We start from the raw sequence: 18,785 nt of genomic DNA, 5'->3' as shown, positions 1-18,785 counted from the left end.
ACTGCCAGGAGCTGGAAGAAGCCCCAGGTAAGTGCAGTTTGTCTTTTATACCCCTCCCCTTAAAGCCAGTAGAAAAGATCTCTGGTCTCCCAGAATGCTCGGAGGTTGAGAAATACATAAGTGTGAGCGCATTTTTTAGGCCCTTTCCTGATCTGCAGGGATATCAGTTGTACAAAGTCTGATGGTTTTACCCAAGCGTCGTGCTTTGCAGCGGAACCCACAACGCATGGTTACCAATGAGAATATGCAAGCGCATTATAATGAATGGAAATCGCGTAGCAACACAAGTGTCATTGCGCACAGTGCGAATGTGAGGGAGGGGCCTAAAAATGCATGAGGTTAAAGTACGGCCACAGAGCCAGCACATGGGGGCATCAAGGACCACCAAAGAAGCTCAAATTACCATATTTGTTGGCATAAGATGCATCTTTTTCTCCACTAAAAAGGGGGAGAAAAAGTCTTATATGCCAAATACAGGGAGTCCCCAATTTAGGAAAGCCTGGCAATATGAACTGCCGACCCGCAGCCATATCTGGGACTCCCCTAACTGTGCCCCCCTGTGTCTCCCCCAACCACCCCCTTCCCCGGTGTATCCTCCTCTGCCCACTGGGGGAGCCATGCAGGAGAGGTCTGCCATCGCTGCTGGATTAGGTGGGCCAAGCTGCAGATTCTCATAGAAATACACGGGCAGAGGGGAATACATAGGGGGAGGGGGGACCTCGAGGACAAATGGCAGACAGGAGGGCAACATTTGGGGCAGAACATCTACAAGACGCTCCTGGAACACGGATGCCCCAGGTTTAGTATATATTTTTTTCCCTCTAAACCTACCGCGTTTCCCCTAACATAAGGCATCCCCTGAGAATAAGTACTAGCAGGAATTCCTAGCATGCTTAAAATATAAGACATCCCCCGAATGTAAGCCCTAGTAGCAGCCCACATGACACCAGCAAGTAATGCAAAGCCTGGATACAGGAGAGCAGCAGTATAATGTGAGTTCTACAGTCCTGTATGTGTGTCTGGCAATTTGTGTTTTTGTTGGAGGCAGCTATCATGATCTGTTGTGTGATAAGCATCAGCAGCACTTCACCTCTTCCCAGGACACACAGCTGATCCTATCATAGCTCTGGGAAGCCTGACAGAGTTCTCTGCCTGTAAGAAATATACTCCTACCCACATGAGCAGCAGAATCAGTTTCTGGTAAGTGCGAGCCAATATCTGCAAACCACATACAGTATATACAATTTGTATAGGAAAACTACCAGTAATTCCCCCAAAAATAAGACATCCTCTGAAAATAAGCCCTAGCACATCTTTTGAAGCGACAATTAATATAAGACGGTGTCTTATATATGCCTGAAGCTGGGAATACACGTTACGTTTTTAGGAGAATCGTTCCGATAGATGCCTTCGATGATAAAATTCCTACATGTCCGATTCTCCGCTCTATTCTGTTCTGCTCAATTTCTCATAGAAGTGAATGGAAAAAACAAACATAAGATCAGAGAATCGAATGGCTAATAGATCAGCGGGGAGAATCAAACGCAAAAAACGTAACGTGTATTCCCAGCATAACCCACATGATCAGCAAGATCAATTTCTTGTAAGGCCTGGTGCACACCAAAACCCGCTAGCAGATCCGCAAAATGCTAGCAGATTTTGAAACACTCTTCTTTTTCTGTAGCGTTTCAGCTAGCATTTTGCGGTTTTGGGAAGCGGTTTTGGTGTAGTAGATTTCATATATTGTTACAGTAAAGCTGTTACTGAACAGCTTCTGTAACAAAAATGCCTGCAAAACCGCTGTGATCTAGCGTTTTTCAGAGCGGTTTGCGCGTTTCCTATACTTAACATTGGAGGCAGAAACTCCTCCGCAATCCAAAGTCTGCAGCAGCCCGGGAGTATGCGTTTCTGCAAAACGCCTCCCGCTTTGGTGTGCACCAGCCCATTGAAATACATTACCCAAGCGTTTCCACATCCGCAAGCGGATCGAAAAACGCTGCCGAACCGCTCTGGTGTGCACTAGGCCTAAGTGAGAGCCAATATCTGCAAACCACAAGCTCTGTGCGTGCTGCTTGTGTTTCAGCATGGCATGCAGTATATACATTTTGTATAAGAAAACTGCCAGTGTTCAGCGTTTCCCCAAAAATAAGACATCCTCTGAAAATAAGCCCTAGCACATCTTTTGGAGATAAACTTAATATAAGACAGAGTCTGATTTTCAGGGAAACACAGTAGGTGCATCTTATAGTCTGAAAAATACAGCAAATCCACCACTCTGCACACAGGAAAACTCACAGCCAACTTCATAAAACTTTCTCTGTTATATTTAGGAAAAAGTATCATAAAACAGGAATTCACAATCGGTGTGTTCAGTACAAACCATAGTCTTGTCCGGCTGGCTACCGATACACATTTAGTGCTACAGTTAGGTCACGATATACCAAAAGATAGAGTGACAAAAAGACAAACCGTCCGTAATAAAATAAATTACAATCTACAGTAAAAGTTTTACATATCAAAAAAATAGTAAAAATAAAAACGTGTTCTAGAGTAGAAACCAGTAAAAAGAATTTCATATTTCAGCAGTTTTGTACAGTCGCAGCTCAGGACAACACACACAGGATCGAGATCTGCCAATTCCTGAGATCGCCGGGGATTCTGGGAAGCAAATGCAGCGTCCGCACATCAGTCACATCCGTGTAAAACGATTCTCCCACGAAGCGGTAATCTCCGGAACACCGCCCGCAAGAGCTAGCAATCTACCAGTGTATACACAGTCACTGTCGCTAAATATCTGCTAGACACAAATATCAGCTTCCCCTTTTTTTGTATTTTAGAGTGATATAAGGTAAATGGAAAAAGTAATTTTTTAATATAGTTTCCACAACTAGTCAGGAGCACAGAATGCACTAGTCTGGAATTCTTCTGGTCCAGGGGCCCCGGTGCAGTCGCTACTTCTGTGTCCCCTGTTGCTGCGCCACCCGTAGATCCGAAATCGTTGAAGATTTCTTGAGAAAGCCCCGAACTATCCTGTCATTATCAGGTGTGGTGGAAAGCCCCAGCTCATCTGGCAGAGAAAGGGTTTATCAGTGGTTAGAGAACTTTCCCCCATCACAGTATACACAGCTCTGTACTCAGGGTCGGTTCTAGACTCTTTGCTGCCCGAGGCAAACTTGTGAGGATGTTCCCCCCCCCCCCCCCCCCCCCTAGATTTGGAATGATCGCACAGTGTGAGGATGCACCCCCCCCCTTAGATTTGGAATGATCACACAGCACCAGACAGTTTACTCTGCCTCATTTAAAGGGACTCAGAGCACCTCTCATGGGAATGCCTTTAAGCCAGATGTCCTCCAACAAAGTCGTGCTATTACCCCTCTGGAGGAGCCTCTTGCAATGGCCATGTGTGTCACTTTCGCTTCCTACTTCATCCAGTGATGCACCCCAAACTCACGGGGGTACACGGCAGGCAAAATCCACTACTGTCTTGGTCCCTATGCGCGTCAATCAGCACGTATCTCCACCTCTCCCCCGCCCCTCTCAGTGAAGGTAGACTGAGAGGGGTGGGGGAGAGGCGGAGATACGTGCTGATTGACGCGCATAGAGGCAGAGCCGTGCTGCCTCGATGCGGAAGTTGTCTGCCCGTAACCCCGTGAGTTTGGGGTGATCGAGTGGAATGCGGCGTTTTAGGTAAGACTATAATGTTAATGAGGTTTTTAATAGAAAAACCTAATTTTTGCGAGACTTCAGAGTTTCTAAGTATTTTGCAGTACTCATCGGAATCTTAAAGGCATGCCCGTGAGAGGTGCTCTGAGTCCCTTTAATGTTCTCAGTCAGCAAGGGAGCACATGCAACAAGCTGAGACATGACATGCTGCAGCTCAACACAGTAACGCACTGGCTTGCTGCAAGTCTGTTACAAACAAACTGCTCACCCTCAGCCAGCCAGCCGTCCTCCATTCCTCCTCAGTCAGGACAGCAGTGCCACCTCCCTCCTGCTGTGCAAGTCAAATGAAACACTGCTGCTCTCTTGCCTCCCCCTCCTCACTCACTGTCAGACTCCTCACACAGCACAACAATCTGCTTTTCCCCAATGTTGACCTCTTCCCCTCGCTCCCCTCTCACTTCTGCTCCTACTCTGACTGCATGCTGTTAGTGTAAACACAGCACAAACATGCCGCCCTTGTAATCTCTGGGCCTGATGCAAGTGTTTCACCTTGCTTCATGAGAGAACCGGTCCTGTCTGCGCTACCACATCCGCCATGTCCAGCTGTGAGAACAATATGCTTCCAACCGCACAACGTAACATTCGCTAGTCTGCTCAAAATGAGGCTCTGACCCATAAAAATATGTCAACCTCCATATCCCTCTTGCCTCAGTTGTCCTTTAAAGTGGACCCAAATTAAAAATACAAGATTTCAGAAATAAAATCTATTTTCTAAATTATAATAATAAATAGCAGCCTTTTTTCAGCTGCATGATGACCAATATAAAATATTTTACATTTATTGTAGGAATCCCTCCCTTGCTTTAATATTGATGGATTTTTCCGGCAAACTGGTGGAAGAGATAAAAAACAAAACACAGGCTGCTACTGATGATGTCACAGGGGAAGTGATCTCAGCTTGTGTGAGATTTCACATAGACGACGCCCCGGTGAAGGAGGGCAGCTGATGACAAACACACCCATGATCTAAAACCTCCTACTAATCTCAGAGGTAATGGCTGCCACCTGTATAACCCTAGCTATGAAAAGAGAAGGGTGAAAAGCATGCACTGAAATGCTCATAGGCCTGAAGGAGTGTTTATTTATCTGTGTATGTGTCAGAGTGGTGCAACTAAATATTTTGAATAAAAAAAAAAAAAAAAAGTTTGGTTTGGGTCCGCATTAAAGCACACCTGACGTAAGACCTTTACAGAACCGTACAGGCCTGCTAACCTCCAACCTAACTTTTGCAGTTCCTTCTCATCACCTTAAGCACCTCCCCCTCCCTCTTATCGTCTAAGCACCTCCGCCTCTTTACTTGCTGCTAGTTTTCAATAGCTCAACACAAAGATTTTATGATCTTTTTATGAAAATTTTTAGAGTTTCTTGCTGTCTGTGGAGTCTCTCTGATAAACGCAAGCTAAACTGCGCTGTCGGCCATGTTGTTGTGCTGGAACGCCATCTGCAGCATCATTGTGGCCGCAGGCAGGAAGTCCGCTGTGTTCAGGAGAACATGTTCCACCTCGGGGGCAAAACAGGCTGGCAGTGTGTGATCACCTCACAGGCAGGAAGTCTGCTGTGTCCCAGAGAACAGGTTCCCCCTCATATATACACACTGTGGCTGGATAGTGTACTGGTTAAGGGCTCTACCTTGGGAGACCAGGGTTCAAGTCCTGGCTAGGGTCAGTATCTATTCAGTAAGGTGTCCTTGGGCAAGACTCCCTAACACTGCAGGGGGGCCTCTAAAGCGTGCATCCCGGGGGCTGCAGCTCTTGAGCGCTTGCATCCAACAGGAGAAAAGCAAAGGTTAGGATTATTAGAATATAAACTGAAAAATACATTTACATTGCATCCTCTGACCCAGACACACCCCACTGCCCAATATCGATCAGTGTCTGCCGATATTTCCACAAAGAGGTTCTGCAGCGGAATATTCTGTGGCTGGAGCTGGAGACATACAGCGCTAAACTCACCAACCTGCAATAGCCACAGCCACCAAATAAGGGAAGTCCATGAAATGCAAATCATTTCAAGTTGATGCAAAGTTTTCAGCCAATATCGGGCAAATCTGTGCAACTTGAGAACAGACCAATCAAAACTATTTGACTGGTTCACTTTCAACCCGCATAAAACTAACAAAAATTAGCATCAACTCAAAATTAGCACCTTACTGACCAGCCCATTTTTATCACCAACATAAGTACCAGACCTATATGATTTCAAGCGAAACTGAAATGAGTGATATGGCGGCTGCCATATTAATTTCCTTTTAAACAATGCAGATTGCCTGGCTATCCTGCTGATCCCCTGCCTATAATACTTTCAGTTAAAGCCCCTGAACAAGCATGCAGCAGATCAGGTGTTTCTGACATTGTCAGATCTGACAGGATTACCTGCATGCTTGTTTCAGGAGTTATTCAGACACTACTGCAGCCAAATAGAGCAGCAGGGCTGCCAGGCAACTGGTATTGTTTAAAAGGAAATAAAATATGGCGGCCTTTATATCACTCTCACTTCAAGTTCCCTTTAACTACTGCTGGAGGTAGTAAGATCTCTATAGCGCTCTGGTGAATTTATTTGTGCTTTTGTTTTGTTTAAAGGGGAACTGAAGAGAGAGTTATATGGAGGCTGAAGAGAGAGTTATATGGAGGCTGCCATGTTTATTTCCTTTTAAGCAATACCAGTTGCCTGGCAGCCCTGCTGATCCTCTGCCTCTAATACTATTAGCCATAGCCCCTGAACAAGCATGCAGCAGATCAGGTGTTTCAGACTTTAAAGTCAGATCTGACAAATCTGTTATTCAGATACTACTGCAGAGAAATAGACCAGCAGGGCTGCCAGGCAACTGGTATTGATTAAAAGGAAATAAATATGGCAGCCTCCGTATACCTCTCACTTCAGTTCCCCTTTAACATACAATAAAACAGAGCCACCACTAATGAGACCAGCAAGGCAGCAGACTTGGCGCCACCCAGTGGACACGGCACATGACGCATTGTCACACAGCAGACTTGGCGCCACCCAGTGGACACGGCACATGACGCATTGCCACACAGCAGACTTGGCGCCACCCAGTGGACACAGCACATGACACCTTGCCACACAGCAAGACTTGGCGCCACCCAGTGGACACAGCACATGACGCATTGCCACACAGCAGACTTGGCGCCACCCAGTGGACACAGCACATGACGCATTGCCACACAGCAGACTTGGCGCCACCCAGTGGACACAGCACATGACGCATTGCCACACAGCAGACTTGGCGCCACCCAGTGGACACAGCACATGATGCATTGCCACACAGCAGACTTGGCGCCACCCAGTGGACACAGCACATGACGCATTGCCACACAGCAAGACTTGGCGCCACCCAGTGGACACAGCACATGACACATTGTCACACAGCAGACTTGGCGCCACCCAGTGGACACAGCACATGATGCATTGCCACACAGCAGACTTGGGACCACCCAGTGGACACAGCACATGACGCATTGCCACACAGCAGACTTGGCGCCACCCAGTGGACACAGCACATGACGCATTGCCACACAGCAGACTTGGCGCCACCCAGTGGACACCACACATGACGCATTGCCACACAGCAGACTTGGGACCACCCAGTGGACACAGCACATGACGCATTGCCACACAGCAGACTTGGCGCCACCCAGTGGACACAGCACATGACGCATTGCCACACAGCAGACTTGGCGCCACCCAGTGGACACCACACATGATGCATTGCCACACAGCAGACTTGGCGCCACCCAGTGGACACCACACATGACGCATTGCCACACAGCAGACTTGGCACCACCCAGTGGACACAGCACATGACGCATTGCCACACAGCAGACTTGGCGCCACCCAGTGGACACAGCACATGATGCATTGCCACACAGCAGACTTGGCGCCACCCAGTGGACACCACACATGACGCATTGCTACACAGCAGACTTGGGACCACCCAGGTACTTGCGCGTTGTCCACTTACAAACCTTACAAGGTCAATGAGCGACTTCAGCCAACCAGTAAAAATCCAACCTGCCTATTCCTCTAATGTAACATGCCACCATAAAACAAAGCCCCAACCACAGGAGGTGGACACAAAAACCAGCCTATCAAATCTCTGGGAAAAAAATAGCACCTCCCACACCCGTGCCTCATCAATTCAGGCTTCACAGCTGCTTCCACACACGCCGGGTCTACAAGACGGGTTCACATGAAGAGGACGACACAGATAAAGATCTACCATAAAACATAAAATTCCCAGAAGTTTAAACGAGTCTCGAAACAGTCAGGGAATTCCCAGTTGCTGGGAAGAGTATCCACGGCGCTGCAAATCCCACGGGAGCCGTGTCTTCACCTCAGTAATGGAAAAAAACCTCCAAGAGCAGCTTCTCTCTGAACTCCACACATCACTGATGCAAGTAGCAAATGGAGCATAAGTTCTGCCAAAACCGGTCGGGACAGCAAGTATCTCCAATCCCAGTTCTGCCGAGACCGGTTGGGTCAGCAAGCATCTCCAGTCCTGGTTCTGCTAAGACCGGTTGGGTCAGGGAGGGTCTCTAGTCCCGAGTCTGCCGAGACCGGTTGGGTTAGCGAGGGTCTCCAGTCTCTGGGTAGAGTCTGTGTGGAATGTAACAGGTGGAAGAGAAGACACCGTAGAGGGCCGGACACGATGAGGAGGATTCCAGTGTATTGTTTTTGCGATAACAGAAAGATAAAGTGATGAGGTTATTAGTCAGGTGACCTTCTCCCAGCATCCTCTCTGCTGGTTACGTCAATGCCTGGATTCTGTCACAGTAATAAAGCTGGGGTTTCGCACCCAGATTCACAGCTCGGTGGTGAGCAGACACCTCGTCCTGGGCAGCCCCTCGGGAATCGCCGGACTAGAGGAAACCAGAGAACAAAGTCAGCACAGCAATCTCAGGGCGCAAATACTACAATAACAGAAAAGGTGCAAATATGGGGGTCAGTTTACTACAGTCAGCAACCCCAGATGTCCTCAAAGGATCCCCAGTCTGTGGGGCAGCATAAGTGGCCCATCAAACCTGGACTGGACTGGACTGGTTGCAATATGTTCCCCTCACCCAATACATAAATTAAAGGGAAACTGAAGGGAGAGCGATCTGGAGGCCAACATTGAATTTCTATTAAACATTGCAGATTACCCGGCTGTTCTGCTGATCTTCTGCCTCTAATACTTTTAGCCATAGCCCGTGAACAAGCATGCAGCAGATCAGGTGCTCTGACTGAAGTGTGACAAGATTAGCTGCATGCTTGTTTCAGGTGTGTGATTCAGACACTATTGCAGCCAAAGATCAGCAGGGCTGCCAGGCAACTGGTATTGTTTAACAGGAAATAAATATGGCCGCCTCCATATCTCTCTCTCATTTCAGGTGTCCCTTAGGGCCCTTTTCCACCAGCGCGTTTGCGCTGGCTGAATCGCAAAACCGCAAACCGCTAGCGATTTTACAATCGCTACGGTTTGCTTTTTAACATAGGAATCGCGGTAGGTCATTTACACTACCGCGATTCGCTTTTGTCGGGAACGCGAACGCGCGGCGGAGCGATAATTGCCGCGATTTTGCTATGCAGTGCATAGCATAGCAAAATCGCGGCCGCAAACGTCGGGGGAATCGCCGGTTTTGCGATTCAGCAATCGCTAGCGTTCAGCGTGAACGCTAGCGATTGCAGGTGGAAAAGGGCCCTTAAAGGCTTTGTGTGACTGAATTGCTTATCTGCACAGTTTATAATAAACATATTAAAAAGCACCCTATTTGCCTCCTGTAGCATCTTGCTGCAACGAGATCACCTGACTCCACCCACCTCATCTCTCTTCTAGAAGATTAACTCTTTGTTGCCAGCACTGCAGCTCAGCATCCTCCTGCACATTTACCACAAAAGCGTTTAACCCCCTTCTCATATCTTTGTGTCTGTGTGATGTGTTTGTGGGGTATGCGTGTCTGCTGTGTTGTGAGGAGAATTCTCTCTCCTCCCGGTCCCATAGTATTGGCTGACCTGCTGTGCCCCCCCCTTGTTTTCACATCAGTGACCAGTGCAGGGGCTGCAAACTGCAGCGAAGGCCACTTTTAAACACAAATTAACCAGTTAAGGATGACAATAGTTGAAATCTACACCCGGTGTTGACGCCGTTGTGGCTGCCAGGGCGGAGATTTAAGCTCTCTGACGCCGCGCGCCGCTCTCTCCCCGCCTCAGCTCAATCTTCCTGCCGTCTCTTACAGCAGAGCCCTGTGAGCCAGTCAGAAGCTGATTTTATTGGCTCCTGACGCTGTCCATCAATGTAAGCAACTCCCATTGGCTTACATTGAACCCTCCCATTGGCTTACATTGAACACACAGTCAGGAGTCAATGAAAGCGGCTCCTGACCAGCTCACAGGAACTCTGCCGTCAGAGGGCAGAGTGGGTGGCCTGAGGTTCAGCGTGGACAGCAGTTGCGGCGGGTATGTGCGGCGATTCGTCGGTATTCTGACATTTCTGGTACCAGCGTTTCCTTAAGGGGGCAGAGATTGCTGCTCCTTAAAGGGAAGGTTCAGGGACTAACTAAAACAAATAAAAATCCATTTCCACTTACCTGGGGCTTCCTCCAGCCCGTGGCAGGCAGGAGGTGCCCTCGGCGCCGCTCCGCAGGCTCCCGGTGGTCTCCGGTGGCCGACCCGACCTGGCCAGGTCGGGCTTCTTCTGCGCTCCATGGTGCGTTTCACGCCGGCGCGATGACGTCATCGGACGTCCTCCGGGCTGTACTGCGCAGGCTCAGAACTACTGAGCCTGCGCAGTACAGCCCGGAGGACGTCCGATGACATCAGCGCGCCGGCGTGAAACGCACCATGGAGCGCAGAAGAAGCCCGACCTGGCCAGGTCGGGTCGGCCACCGGGAGCCTGCGGAGCGGCGCAGAGGGCACCTCCTGCCTGCCACGGGCTGGAGGAAGCCCCAGGTAAGTGGAAATGGATTTTTATTTTTTTTAGTTAGTCCTTGAACCTTCCCTTTAAGTGGTTAACACAAAGTAACACAAAGAAACACTCCTCTCCCCTGTAAGCAGACCTGGTTGTGGTGGTCTCGGCCTGCGCCGGGGTCCCGGGGGAAGGCGCTGCATGCAGAGGCTCGGTTACAGCAGGAAGCGGGTCTATCGCGTTATTCAGGACTTTAGCGGGAAGCACGCCTTCTCCAGCGAGATGTCCGTTAGATACGGGTGCAGTCTGTGGGGCGAGAGAGAAGGGAGGGGTTACAGATGCAAATCTATCATTCCAATTCACAGAGGAGGTCCTAAGACCCCCCCCCCATACCCCTCCTAATACACCCAGCAATATTACACACCACTCATGCACTTCCACCATTGTGAGAGAGGGTGGACAAAACAACTACTGCAGGGAGATCTCACCATTGTGGGAGGAGCAGAGACACACACTACTTCAGGGAGATGTCATCATTGTGGGAGGGGCGGAGACACACACTACTGCAGGGAGATCTCACCATTGTGGGAGAGGAGGAGACACACACTACTGCAGGGAGATCTCACCATTGTGGGAGGGGAGAAGACACAACCTACTGCAGGGAGATCTCACCATTGTGGGAGGGGAGGAGACATACACTACTGCAGGGAGATCTCCCCATTGTGGGAGGAGACAAACTACTGCAGGGAGATCTTACCATTGTGGAAGGAGCAGAGACACACACACTACTGCAGGGAGATGTCACTAATGTGGGAGGGGCGGAGACACACACTACTGCAGGGAGAACTCCCCATTGTGGGAGGGACGTAGACACAAACTATTGCACAGAGATGTCACCAATGTGGGAGGGGAGGAGACAACCTACTGCAGGGAGATCTCACCATTGTGGGAGGGGCGGAGACACACTACTGCAGGGAGATCTCACCATTGTGGGAGGGGAGGAGACAAACTACTGCAGGGAGATCTCATCATTGTGGGAGGGGAGGAGACACAAACTACTGCAGGGAGATGTCACCATTGTGGGAGAGACTGAGACACAAACTATTGCAGGGAGATCTCACCATTGTGGGAGGGGAGGAGACACACACTACTGCAGGGAGATCTCATCATTGTGGGAGGGGAGGAGACACAAACTACTGCAGGGAGATGTCACCATTGTGGGAGAGACGGAGACACAAACTACTGCAGGGAGATCTCACCATTGTGAGAGGGGAGGAGACACAAACTACTGCAGGGAGATCTCACCATTGTGGGAGGGGACAAGAGAAACTACTGCAGGGAGATCTCACCATTGTGTGAGGGGCGGAGACACAAACTATTATTACAGTGAGGGAAAGAAGTAACTGATCCCCTGATGATTTTGCTTGTTTGACCTCAGACCAAGAAATGACTAGTCAATAATTGTGATGGTCGGTTTATTGGACATGTAAAAATGCCCATAGATCTAGCGATGTATGGACAAAAAGACAGATCTCTCCCTCATCGAATCTGATCAGAGAGATCTGTTGGCTGTCAATACACCACAGGCCAATTCCTGACAGATTTCAGCATGACATTTTTCTGGAATTGGCCTCATGTCGACGCCTCAGTCAATGTACCCCCAAATGTTATATTACGCCGTGAAGGACTCAAATCTTACAGAGCCTGCAAGGTCCCTCTGCTGAAGACAGATCAGTTTGCCAATGCACATGTGAATGACCCAGAGAACTTGGGAAAGTGTTGTGGTCAGATCAGGCCAAAATTGAGCTCTAAAGCTGGCCATAAACTGGCCCGATTTGCCGCCGTTTTGACTGCAGATTCGATCACTGGGATTGAATCTGCTGCCAATCGTTCGGGATAAACGTACCCGCCGATCCGATTTCCTCCCGAAATCGGATCGGTCCGTCGATCGCGCAGTGCAGGAAATTACCGTCGATCGCCCGCGGGTAGGGAGCGCGTCGCTAGTGGCGGCCGATCCGATACAGGTATACATTATCTGACCCGGGCATCTTCTCCGCACTGCACCGCTCTGTTCCTGCTTCATCCCAGCGTACATTAACTTCCTGTGTCACTCCAGTGACCAGGAAGTTCAAATAGAGGGCGCTCTATTTCAACTTCCTGGTCACGGAGTGACACAGTGTACGCTGGGATGCGGTGCGGGATGCTGGGATGCGGTGCAGCGCGGAGAAGATGCCCGGGAGCCAGCATCAGGTAATGTATGCAGGGGGGATTGTGATCGGTGTCAGGCAGTGTCAGGCAGCTCAACAGATTGTGATCGGTGTCAGGCTGAAATCGATTCACAATCTGTTTGCAGTAAAGGCAGCCATACGATCCCTCTCTGATCAGATTCGATCAGATAGGGATCTGCCAGTTGGTCGATCTAATGGCAAATCGACCAGTGTATGGCCACCTTTAGCATCAAGTCAACTCACCATGTTTGGAGGAGGAGGAATGCTGCTTATGACACCCCAATTACACCATTCCCGCCGTAAACCATAGAGGTGGACACATTATGCTTTCTGGGTGTTTTTCTGCAAAGGGGACATCTTCACTGCATCAAAGAGTCAATGAACGGGGCCCATGTACCATAAAATCTTGGGTGAACACCATTTTACCTCAGCTAGGGCATTTAAAAAATGGGACATGAATGGGTCTTCCAGTACGACAATCACCCAAAATGTACAACCAAGGCAACAAAGGAATGTCTCTGGCTAGGCCACTCCAAGACCTTCATGCACTTCTTACGGTCTCCAGACCTTAATCTAATAGAAAATCTGTTGAGGGAGCTGAAGGTTCGAGTTGCTAAACATCAGCCTGGAAACCTTACTGAACTGGAGAGGATCTGCAAAGAGGAGTGGCCTAAATCCCTGCTGAGATGTGTGAAAACCTGGCGGCCAACTACAAGAAACGTCTGACCTTTGTGCCAGGCTGCCAGCAAGGGTTTATTTCACTCATTACAATGCACATCAAGCTCTGACTTGGGTTTTAGGCGATTATTTTGTTGTTATTCTGTCTCTCACACAGCTACAATAAACCTCCCATGACAATTATAGACCGGTCATTTCTTAGTCCGAGGGCAAACAAGAAAAATTCACCAGGGATCAAATACTTCTTTCCCTGGCTGTATTTATGATTTATACAGTGCGACCATCTTCCTGCTAGAGAATGCAGGTTCTGGAAGAGGCAGCAGGTGATTCATCCCATTTCTTCCAGGCCAAATGCCAGCCGACAAGCCAAACAAGGACTTCATTGTCAATCTGTGTTTGGACACAGTAACCTCCAGAATTCCTGCCAGCTCTCTGCTGCCCTGATAATAAACACAGCGGCTCTCACAGCGGGGTTAGGAGCGCCGGTTGCCTCTGGTTCCCGAGCCTGCACTTACCGGTAGGATCCAGCGGGGGACGAGGCTGGTGTAGGGGGGCACCTACGGGGCAAAGAACACGTCAGATCATCTCTGGAGAAACTTTTACACATCAGTCAATGAGATTAAAACCTGGCGATAGCATTACCGTGGGCACGAGGGACGGGGCCGACAGGCTGTCTGTGAGGTCGATGAGATTCTCTGTGAGCGACGCCAGCAGGCTATCCAGGTCTTCAGTAGCGCTCTGCAGTGAAGGAAAAAAAAGAAATAATTTTTTTTTTAAAAATGCAGATTTAAAAGGTGTTAAGGTGTTAATACCCGCTAACCGGAAAGAGACTCTAAGGGATCCCTTAACAGAACGAGACCGGATGGGTACCAGATGATGGGATCACTGAACAGAACGAGACCGGTCAGGTATCAGGGGATGGGATCACTGAACAGAACAAGACCGGTCGGGTATCAGGGGATGGGATCACTGAACAGAACGAGACCGGTCGGGTATCAGGGGATGGGATCACTGAACAGAACGAGACCGGTCGGGTATCAGGGGATGGGATCACATGGGATCACTGAACAGAACGAGACCGGTCGGGTATCAGGGGATGGGATCACTGAACAGAACGAGACCGGTCGGGTATCAGGGGATGGGATCACTGAACAGAACGAGACCGGTCGGGTATCAGGGGATGGGATCACTGAACAGAACGAGACCGGTCAGGTATCAGGGGATGGGATCACTGAACACAACGAGACCGGTCAGGTATCAGGGGATGGGATCACTGAACAGAACGAAACCGGTCGGGTATCAGGGGATGGGATCACTGAACAGAACGAGACCGGTCAGGTATCAGGGGATGGGATCACTGAACAGAACGAGACCGGTCAGGTATCAGGGGATGGGATCACTGAACAGAACGAGACCGGTCGGGTATCAGGGGATGGGATCACTTAACAGAACGAGACCGGTCGGGTATCAGGGGATGGGATCACTGAACAGAACGAGACCGGTCGGGTATCAGGGGATGGGATCACTGAACAGAACGAGACCGGTCGGGTATCAGGGGATGGGATCACTGAACAGAACGAGACCGGTCGGGTATCAGGGGATGGGATCACTGAACAGAACGAGACCGGTCGGGTATCAGGGGATGGGATCACTGAACAGAACGAGACCGGTCGGGTATCAGGGGATGGGATCACTGAACAGAACGAGACCGGTCGGGTATCAGGGGATGGGATCACTGAACAGAACGAGACCGATCGGGTATCAGGGGATGGGATCACTGAACAGAACGAGACCGGTCGGGTATCAGGGGATGGGATCACTGAACAGAACAAGACCGGTCGGGTATCAGGGGGATGGGATCACTGAACAGAACGAGACCGGTCAAGTATCAGGAGATGGGATCACTGAACAGAACGAGACCGGTCAGGTACCGGGAATGAGATCACTGTACCGGACAAGACCGGTCAGGTATCAGGGGATGGGATCACTGAACAGAACGAGACCGGTCGGGTATCAGGGGATGGGATCACTGAACAGAACGAGACCGGTCAGGTATCAGGGGATGGGATCACTGAACAGAACGAGACCGGTCGGGTATCAGGGGATGGGATCACTGAACAGAACGAGACCGGTCAAGTATCAGGGGATGGGATCACTGAACAGAACGAGACCGGTCAGGTACCGGGAATGAGATCACTGTACCGGACAAGACCGGTCAGGTATCAGGGGATGGGATCACTGAACAGAACGAGACCGGTCAGGTATCAGGGGATGGGATCACTGAACAGAACGAGACCGGTCAGGTATCAGGGGATGAGATCACTGTACCGGACAAGACCGGTCAGGTATCAGGGGATGGGATCACTGAACAGAATGAAACCGGTCGGATATCAGGGGATGGGATCATTGAACAGAACGAGACCGGTCAGGTATCAGGGGATGGGATCACTGAACAGAACGAGACCGGTCAGGTATCAGGGGATGGGATCACTGAACAGAACGAGACCCGTCGGGTATCAGGGGATGGGATCACTGAACAGAACGAGACCGGTCAGGTATCAGGGGATGGGATCACTGAACAGAACGAGACCGGTCAGGTATCAGGGGATGGGATCACTGAACAGAATGAAACCGGTCGGGTATCAGGGGATGGGATAACTGAATAGAACGAGACCGGTCGGGTATCGGGGATGGGATCACTGAAGAGAACGAGACCGGTCGGGTACCAGAGGATGGGATCACTGAACAGAACGAGACCGGTCAGGTATCAGGGGAGCATCATCTATCTTACTAACCCTTGAAAACACAATGCTCGCCATCAGTTTTAAATAAAGCTTTAGAGATTTAACCGCCTTTTATAAATCCCCTCTGATTATTGAAAAACTACCATTGTGTTAAGGTGGCCATACACTGGCCCGATTCACGCCGTTTCGACCACTGGGATCGAATCTGCTGCCAATCGTTCGCGCTACACGCCGAATTTCGATGCTTTTCGTCCAATCCCGTCGATCGCTCCGTGCGGAAAATTAGCGTTGATCGCCCGCGGGTAGGGAGCGCGTTGCTAGCGGCATTCAAGTACCCGACGACCGACGCAATAGAGCCGCATACATTACCTGCTGCGCCGGCACGTCTACGCCCGGTCACCGCTGCTTCTTCTCCGCTCTGGTCTCCGCCATGCTTCAGTTCCTCCTGCCCGACAGGAAGTTAAAACAGTAGAGGGCGCTCTACTGTTTAAACTTCCTGCCGGGCAGGAAGAAGTAAAGCATGCCGGGGCCGGAGACCAGAGCGGAGACGGAGCAGCGGTGGCCTGAGGACTGGAGTCCCGCCGGCGGAGCAGGTAATGTATGCGGGCGGGCGGGCGGGGGGGGGGGGTGAGCGGCGGCAGCACCACAACAGACTGTGATCGGTTTCAGGCTGAAATCGGTTCACAATCTGTTTGCAGTAAAGGTAGCCATACGATCCCTCTCTGATCAGATTCGATCAGATAGGGATCTGCCAGTTGGTCGAATCTGATGGCGAATCGACCAGTGTATGGCTACCTTTATACTAAACTTGTTATGAAGTACCAAATGATAAATGTTCATTATTGTATGTCACATGAGCAAACAAACTTTAGTTTCAGCCCCGCCCACTCTGTACGCAATGTAGCGGCTTCTGCCTCTTTATCAGGTGCTCACTGACAAAACAATGCAATAAACAAACAACACTGTATACTTTGTACATGGAGACAACCCTGTTTATATGTCTGGAATGTAACTCCAGTCGTCTGTAAGTAGGAATGATCAGTGTGGTGAATTTCCACTTGCATTCAAATTCTGTGCCGATTTTAGGCAGCTTAAAGTGTAACTGTCGGGCATAAAATCAAAAATCAATTCTTTATTTTTATCTGGTAAACAAGTAATAAGGATGCTAACCAGGCAATCCAAAAAAGTTAAAAATCAATCTTATTTTTCTTCTCCATAAAACATCTTTCCCCAGTTTCCGTGGCCCTTAATCAGGGTTCTAGACTTTTTGCAGCCTGAGGCAAACTTGTGAGGATTACAAGTACATCTTCCGCACAAAGGAAGTTGCAGGGCATGCTGGGTTTTCTTTTTTGTTTTGCTTCTTTAGTATCCCCTCAGACTTAAAGGTAACCTTAACTGAGAGAAATGTAGAGATTTCCTGTTAAACAATACCAGTTGCCTGGCAGTCCTACTGATCTCTTTGGCTGCAGTAGTGGCTGAATCACACACCTGAAACAAGCATGCAGCTAATCCAGTCTGACTTCAGTCAGAGCACATGATCTGCTGCATGCTTGTTTAGGGGCTGTGGCTAAAAGTATAGAGACACAGGGTCAGCAGGAAAGTCAGGCAACTGGTATTATTTTAAAAGGAAAAATCCATATGCTTCTCAGTTTAGGTTCCCTTTTACTAATGCAGCCTGATTGGCTGAAGCCTCTTTCCCTCCTGATTTCCCCACCCACACCTCTGTTCCTTTCTGATTGGCCAATATTTCTCATGCTTAGGCTACACAATGACAATGCACTTTCTATTGTAGAGCTGGGTGGGAGCGTCTGAAGACTGTCTGTTTCCATTGGCTGCCCACCTCCCAGAGTAAGGGAGGAAATGACATCAGTGTTGGCTTCAGTCAGAGGGAATTAAGATGGCAAATGCCTGAAACTGAATTCTCTTTATTTACTATATAAAATCAACTGAAATCAAAATGTGGACAGTGCAATACATGTGTTACGTACATAGAGCAAGTATTTATCTATTTATATATGTGGGGTTTTTTTTGGTTTTTTTTTGTTTTTGTTTTTTTTAGATAGTATGGCTGACAGCTCCTCTTTAAAGTGTACCTTAGATGAAAGCCATCTCAGATTCCATACTTACCTGGGGCTTCCATAAGCCCCTTCGAGGCCGCTCAGTCCCTCCCTGGGGGGCTCCTGTCACCCGCAATACAGCCTTAAAAGCCTGGGTGAGACACACACATATACATATCTATATATATATCTCTATCTCTATCTCTATCTCTATCTCTATCTCTATCTCTATCTCTATCTCTATCTCTATCTCTATCTCTATCTCTATCTCTATCTCTATCTCTATCTCTATCTCTATCTCTATCTCTATCTCTATCTCTATCTCTATCTCTATCTCTATCTATCTCTCTATCTCTCTATCTCTATCTCTATCTCTATCTCTATCTCTATCTCTATCTCTATCTCTATCTCTATCTCTATCTCTATCTCTATCTCTATCTCTATCTCTATCTCT

The 18,785-nt window shown here is 49.1% G+C and overlaps 1 protein-coding gene across 5 annotated transcripts in view; it reads right to left on the bottom strand.

Moving 5' to 3' along the window:
* Window positions 1-3,209: 3,209 nt before the first annotated feature.
* Window positions 3,210-18,785, bottom strand: part of EPB41L5 (erythrocyte membrane protein band 4.1 like 5) — a 151,043-nt gene continuing 135,467 nt past the window's right edge. For all 5 annotated transcript variants that reach the window (XM_068246145.1, XM_068246141.1, XM_068246142.1 and 2 more), the window contains exons 23-26: window positions 14,173-14,268; window positions 14,046-14,087; window positions 10,776-10,930; window positions 3,210-8,600 (exon numbers count right to left, since the gene is read on the bottom strand). In XM_068246145.1, the coding sequence (XP_068102246.1) occupies window positions 8,543-8,600; window positions 10,776-10,930; window positions 14,046-14,087; window positions 14,173-14,268 (351 nt within the window). In that variant the 3' untranslated portion in view covers window positions 3,210-8,542. The remainder of the gene's footprint in view (window positions 8,601-10,775; window positions 10,931-14,045; window positions 14,088-14,172; window positions 14,269-18,785) is intronic.

The sequence above is a fragment of the Hyperolius riggenbachi genome, chromosome 7 (assembly GCF_040937935.1).
Source record: "Hyperolius riggenbachi isolate aHypRig1 chromosome 7, aHypRig1.pri, whole genome shotgun sequence".
NCBI lineage: Eukaryota > Metazoa > Chordata > Amphibia > Anura > Hyperoliidae > Hyperolius > Hyperolius riggenbachi.
The sequence above is the reverse complement of the archived record's forward strand: the minus strand, read 5'-3'. Positions and strand labels throughout refer to the sequence as shown.